At 47.8% G+C, this 6000-nt stretch overlaps 1 protein-coding gene and 1 non-coding gene across 4 annotated transcripts in view; both read right to left on the reverse strand.

The window, feature by feature from the left end:
* The window catches only part of SMARCC1 (SWI/SNF related BAF chromatin remodeling complex subunit C1), a 28833-nt gene extending 26571 nt beyond the window's left edge, over positions 1 to 2262 (reverse strand). Inside the window, exon 1 of one of the 3 annotated variants that reach the window (XM_075827895.1) lies at positions 1744 to 2262. In XM_075827895.1, the coding sequence (XP_075684010.1) occupies positions 1744 to 2169 (426 nt within the window). In that variant the 5' untranslated portion in view covers positions 2170 to 2262. The remainder of the gene's footprint in view (positions 1 to 1743) is intronic. The other 2 variants (XM_075827896.1, XM_075827897.1) reach the window with 2 other exon arrangements.
* On the reverse strand, positions 167 to 317 carry LOC142654770 (small nucleolar RNA SNORA5). The gene has a single exon (XR_012849109.1). It is a non-coding gene; the product is annotated as a small nucleolar RNA SNORA5 (small nucleolar RNA).
* Positions 2263 to 6000: the final 3738 nt, after the last annotated feature.

Genomic DNA, 6000 nt, shown 5'->3' on the forward strand with positions numbered 1-6000 from the left:
AGAAAAAATACATGATCACCCTGCACCGAAGTGATTTGTAACGACCGGAACGCTTCTGCTCTGGGGGGGGGGGGGGATCTTGCAGTGACCGCCATTGATCAGCGTCGGATTGCTGGGGGCACACGGACCACGTGTGGGCGACTTTCACCCGTCATGTGAGGTCATCAGGTGTCTGTAGTACAATATATCCCCACATGTCACCGCAGAGAATGTGAGGCCCATGAACTACAACATTGTGTAGCAGCCCCAAGGCCAGGAGCCACCACTTGCCCGGTGGTCCTGAATTTGACGGTGGTCCTGAATTTGACGAGGCAGCGGATATTAACCCTGCGGGGAGGAGTGTTCAGCGGATCAGAGTGCGGTGACATCTAGTGGAGGAGGAGCCCTGAGCGAGCCCACATGTCCGATAACCTCGAGGGTCCCCAGGTTAGACCCCCCCCCCCATAATCTAGCGGGACGACAATACTAAAGCTTTGCTGAGATTCCTATATAGAATCGATCACCCCTCTGATGGACACTGCACCTACGAGAGATCCGCCCCATGCGGGGTAACATGTCTGGGACAGCCGTTTAGTAAGAGGACGGGGGTCTCTCCACCCCATTGAGAATGAGAAGTTGGCAGAAGCGGTGACTGATGAGCCGCTCCTCTTATTACGCTCCAGTACTATTGTAACCACCAGACTTTACTGGCCCTTTAAGCTCCTCTTTGGTTCCCATGTGCTCCTGGCAGAATTGATTGCTCATGTCTGGATCACACATTCCTCTCCAGGCCACAGACCTAGTCATGAGCAATCAACCCTGCACAGAGCTGGAAACAGCGGGATATAACCCCTTCATTGCCAGAACACGACCCTTTTAGTATCGGCAGGGTCCAGGACTGTCACCCTCATCATCTTTAGAGTCGTGGAGTGTTATTTTTGGTGTCATTAGAAGAAAGTGTCTCAGTATTATCAGGATTGCACCGTAATAAGGTTATAATCCCCCCCCCCAATCGCCCGGTACCCACCAAGAGATAACGTCTTGGACAGTCAGGGTGGAGCGCATGATTGTACCCCCCAAAAGTGGAGAAGACCAGAGGACGAGGGGAGACATTTCCCTGTAACTCATCTACCCTGTATCTCTAACCCCCCAGCCAGCGATGCCCCCCCTCTCATTGATGAGGCAGCGACGGTAATTACCCCGTGATGTGGACTCCGGCTGCGTTATCAACGCCTGGATGTAAACAAGAATGTTCCCATTCACAAACAGCAAGCAGAGATCTTGACAATAGTGTTGACTAGAAACACAAAGTCCATTAGAAAGCGGCGCAACTTCTTACCATACAACGGTAACGGTTTATTCACAGACTGGACGCCGGCCCTTTAACGGCGTCTTCCCGATTTATCGGATTTCCGACGTCGCTGGTGGGGGGGGGGGGGGGGGAATCCCGGGTGTCTTATAGGACAGTGGGGGAGGAGCACTAGATCTACACCCGAGGAAGATGATGGTAACGTTGCGCCAAAATACCCGGGTCGTCATGGAAATCGGATTTGCGTTACTCGTGATTGGCCGGCGGATTACGGACGTATTCCGCCACCGATCTGCGAGGACACGTCATGTGGACAGCAAGATGTGCCGGGGACCGCTGGGGGGTGAATATATAAACAATACACGACCCCACAGTCTGCAGAGAAGAGGAGACGCTGCACCAATAGGAGGACAGGAATGTGTGATCCACTGGATCCCAGCCCCTCCCCCACTCACCTTCTTGTAGTTCTTCCCGATCCACACCCGCACGCCGTCCAGCTGCGACACCGTATCCGGGCTCTCCCAGAACTTAGTGACGGGGCCTCCGTCCTTCCTCCGGGCCTGAGCCAGCGGAGCCGCCGATGCCGCCATGGAGTCCCCGTCGCCGTCCTCTTCCTCCCCCTCACACTCCTCCTCTTCCTCCTCTTCTTCGTCCTCCTCTTCTCCGTCCTCTTCCTCCTCGGGATCTCTCCGGGGCTCCTCCCGGCGAGGCCCGGCCTGCTGATACTGGCGTGTGGCCGGGCTGCCATCCTCCCCACCGGCCGCTCCGCCTCCCCGGCGGCGCCTACGTCTCTGCCTAGATCCCGCCAGCCTGCCGTCTCCTCCGCTACTGCTGCCGTTACAGCCGCCGGGGACACCGGGCCCGACCTGCCTTTGTTTCATCGCCGCCACACTCGTTGCCTGCCGGGGAATGCTGCTGCGGCCTGTGCAGCGCGGGAGACCCTCCCCCTCCGGCTGCCAATCACACGGACAACACGCCCACTATCTGTCAACAACACGCCTACTTCTAATCCCAATGACTAGAGAAACCACCCACCCAGAATGTCAATCACTAAAAAACACGCCCACATTACCTGACAATCATTATTTAAGACACACCCACAAGTGTACATCATTGACGATCACACCCACTCAGAGTTTTGGACTCCTCCCACGAAATGTTTATCAATTGAAAAACCCCGCCTTCCCAACGTTCATCACAGAGCGACTCACACCCACCTAATTCATTCCGCGGCTTCATTTAACTGTCACTCATCGCCGGGGCACTCCTCTGATTGGAAAGGGTCTTAGTTCACGCCCACCAAGCGAATAACACACCTACACACCTTGTTTATTCCAAACAGTCCTGAACTACAAGACCCTACATTTCCAATAGCCACGCCCCTTTAGCACGTTTCGAAACGTCGATACGCTCAAACAGACAGGCACAAAGCGACGCTGTATGTCAACAAAATAAACTTTATCTACATGGTTGAAAAAAATAACTAACGCATGCGCAGGACTAATTTTCCTAAATGCGCGGGAAGTGGAATTCGTCCCGTATCTGATGTATTGTCATTTACTAATAGAGTAAGGTTCCCTCTTCACGGCTTCAGCACGTAGGACATGGCTGCTCCAGCATCAAAAGTGTTGTACAGTTTTATTATAAAATATGTTTGTTTTTTTTTTTATAATACCTAAATAATGCAAAACATTAAGGCTATGTTCACACAGAGTATTCTGCCAAGTTTTTTGACGCGGGAACCGCGTCGCAAAACTCGGCAAAAACGGCCCGAAAACGCCTCCCATTGATTTCAATGGTAGGCGTCGGCGTCTTTTTCCCGCGAGACTTCAATGGGAGGCAGAGAAAGCGTATTTCGCGCTGTTTTATGCCCGCGGCGCTCAATGGCCGCGGGCGAAAAACGGCGCGAAAATCGCCGTGCAGGGAGAGGAATATCTGCCTCAAACTTCCAAACGGAATTTTGAGGCAGATATTCCTCCTGCAAAATACCCCGTGTGAACACGAGTTTCCTGATAACCTGCAGAATAGTGAGTGCGGCTCTGGAGTATAATACAGGATGTAACTCAGGATCAGTACAGGATAAGTAATGTAATGTATGTACACAGTGACTCCACCAGCAGAATAGAGAGTGCAGCTCTGGAGTATAATACAGGATGTAACTCAGGATCAGTACAGGATAAGTAATGTATGTATGTACACAGTGACTCCACCAGCAGAATAGTGAGTGCAGCTCTGGAGTATAATACAGGATGTAACTCAGGATCAGTACAGGATAAGTAATGTATGTATGTACACAGTGACTCCACCAGCAGAATAGTGAGTGCAGCTCTGGAGTATAATACAGGATATAACTCAGGATCAGTACAGGATAAGTAATGTAATGTATGTACACAGTGACTCCACCAGCAGAATAGTGAGTGCAGCTCTGGAGTATAATACAGGATGTAACTCAGGATCAGTACAGGATAAGTAATGTAATGTATGTACACAGTGACCCCACCAGCAGAATAGTGAGTGCAGCTCTGGAGTATAATACAGGATGTAACTCAGGATCAGTATCTGGATAAGTAATGTAATGTATGTACACAGTGACTCCACCAGCAGAATAGTGAGTGCAGCTCTGGAGTATAATACAGGATATAACTCCGGATCAGTACAGGATAAGTAATGTAATGTATGTACACAGTGACTCCACCAGCAGAATAGTGAGTGCAGCTCTGGAGTATAATACAGGATGTAACTCAGGATCAGTACAGGATAAGTAATGTAATGTATGTACACAGTGACTCCACCAGCAGAATAGTGAGTGCAGCTCTGGAGTATAATACAGGATATAACTCGGGATCAGTACAGGATAAGTAATGTAATGTATGTACACAGTGACTCCACCAGCAGAATAGTGAGTGCAGCTCTGGAGTATAATACAGGATGTAACTCAGGATCAGTACAGGATAAGTAATGTAATGTATGTACACAGTGACTACACCAGCAGAATAGTGAGTGCAGCTCTGGAGTATAATACAGGATGTAACTCAGGATCAGTACAGGATAAGTAATGTAATGTATGTACACAGTGACTACACCAGCAGAATAGTGAGTGCAGCTCTGGAGTATAATACAGGATGTAACTCAGGATCAGTACAGGATAAGTAATGTAATGTATGTACACAGTGACTCCACCAGCAGAATAGTGAGTGCAGCTCTGGAGTATAATACAGGATGTAACTCAGGATCAGTACAGGATAAGTAATGTAATGTATGTACACAGTGACTCCACCAGCAGAATAGAGAGTGCAGCTCTGGAGTATAATACAGGATGTAACTCAGGATCAGTACAGGATAAGTAATGTAATGTATGTACACAGTGACTCCACCAGCAGAATAGTGAGTGCAGCTCTGGAGTATAATACAGGATGTAACTCAGGATCAGTACAGGATAAGTAATGTAATGTATGTACACAGTGACTCCACCAGCAGAATAGTGAGTGCAGCTCTGGAGTATAATACAGGATGTAACTCAGGATCAGTACAGGATAAGTAATGTAATGTATGTACACAGTGACTCCACCAGCAGAATAGTGAGTGCAGCTCTGGAGTATAATACAGGATGTAACTCAGGATCAGTACAGGATAAGTAATGTAATGTATGTACACAGTGACTCCACCAGCAGAATAGTGAGTGCAGCTCTGGAGTATAATACAGGATGTAACTCAGGATCAGTACAGGATAAGTAATGTAATGTATGTACACAGTGACTCCACCAGCAGAATAGTAAGTGCAGCTCTGGAGTATAATATAGGATATAACTCAGGATCAGTACAGGATAAGTAATGTAATGTATGTACACAGTGACACCACCAGCAGAATAGTGAGTGCAGCTCTGGAGTATAATACAGGATGTAACTCAGGATCAGTACAGGATAAGTAATGTAATGTATGTACACAGTGACTCCACCAGCAGAATAGTGAGTGCAGCTCTGGAGTATAATACAGGATGTAACTCAGGATCAGTACAGGATAAGTAATGTAATGTATGTACACAGTGACTACACCAGCAGAATAGTGAGTGCAGCTCTGGAGTATAATACAGGATGTAACTCAGGATCAGTACAGGACAAGTAATGTAATGTATGTACACAGTGACTCCACCAGCAGAATAGAGAGTGCAGCTCTGGAGTATAATACAGGATGTAACTCAGGATCAGTACAGGATAAGTAATGTAATGTATGTACACAGTGACTCCACCAGCAGAATAGTGAGTGCAGCTCTGGAGTATAATACAGGATGTAACTCCGGATCAGTACAGGATAAGTAATGTAATGTATGTACACAGTGACTCCACCAGCAGAATAGTGAGTGCAGCTCTGGAGTATAATACAGGATGTAACTCAGGATCAGTACAGGATAAGTAATGTAATGTATGTACACAGTGACTCCACCAGCAGAATAGTGAGTGCAGCTCTGGAGTATAATACAGGATGTAACTCAGGATCAGTACAGGATAAGTAATGTAATGTATGTACACAGTGACTCCACCAGCAGAATAGTGAGTGCAGCTCTGGAGTATAATACAGGATGTAACTCAGGATCAGTACAGGATAAGTAATGTAATGTATGTACACAGTGACTCCACCAGCAGAATAGTGAGTGCAGCTCTGGAGTATAATATAGGATATAACTCAGGATCAGTACAGGATAAGTAATGTAATG

Source organism: Rhinoderma darwinii, chromosome 5 (genome assembly GCF_050947455.1).
Source record: "Rhinoderma darwinii isolate aRhiDar2 chromosome 5, aRhiDar2.hap1, whole genome shotgun sequence".
NCBI classification, from domain to species: domain Eukaryota; kingdom Metazoa; phylum Chordata; class Amphibia; order Anura; family Rhinodermatidae; genus Rhinoderma; species Rhinoderma darwinii.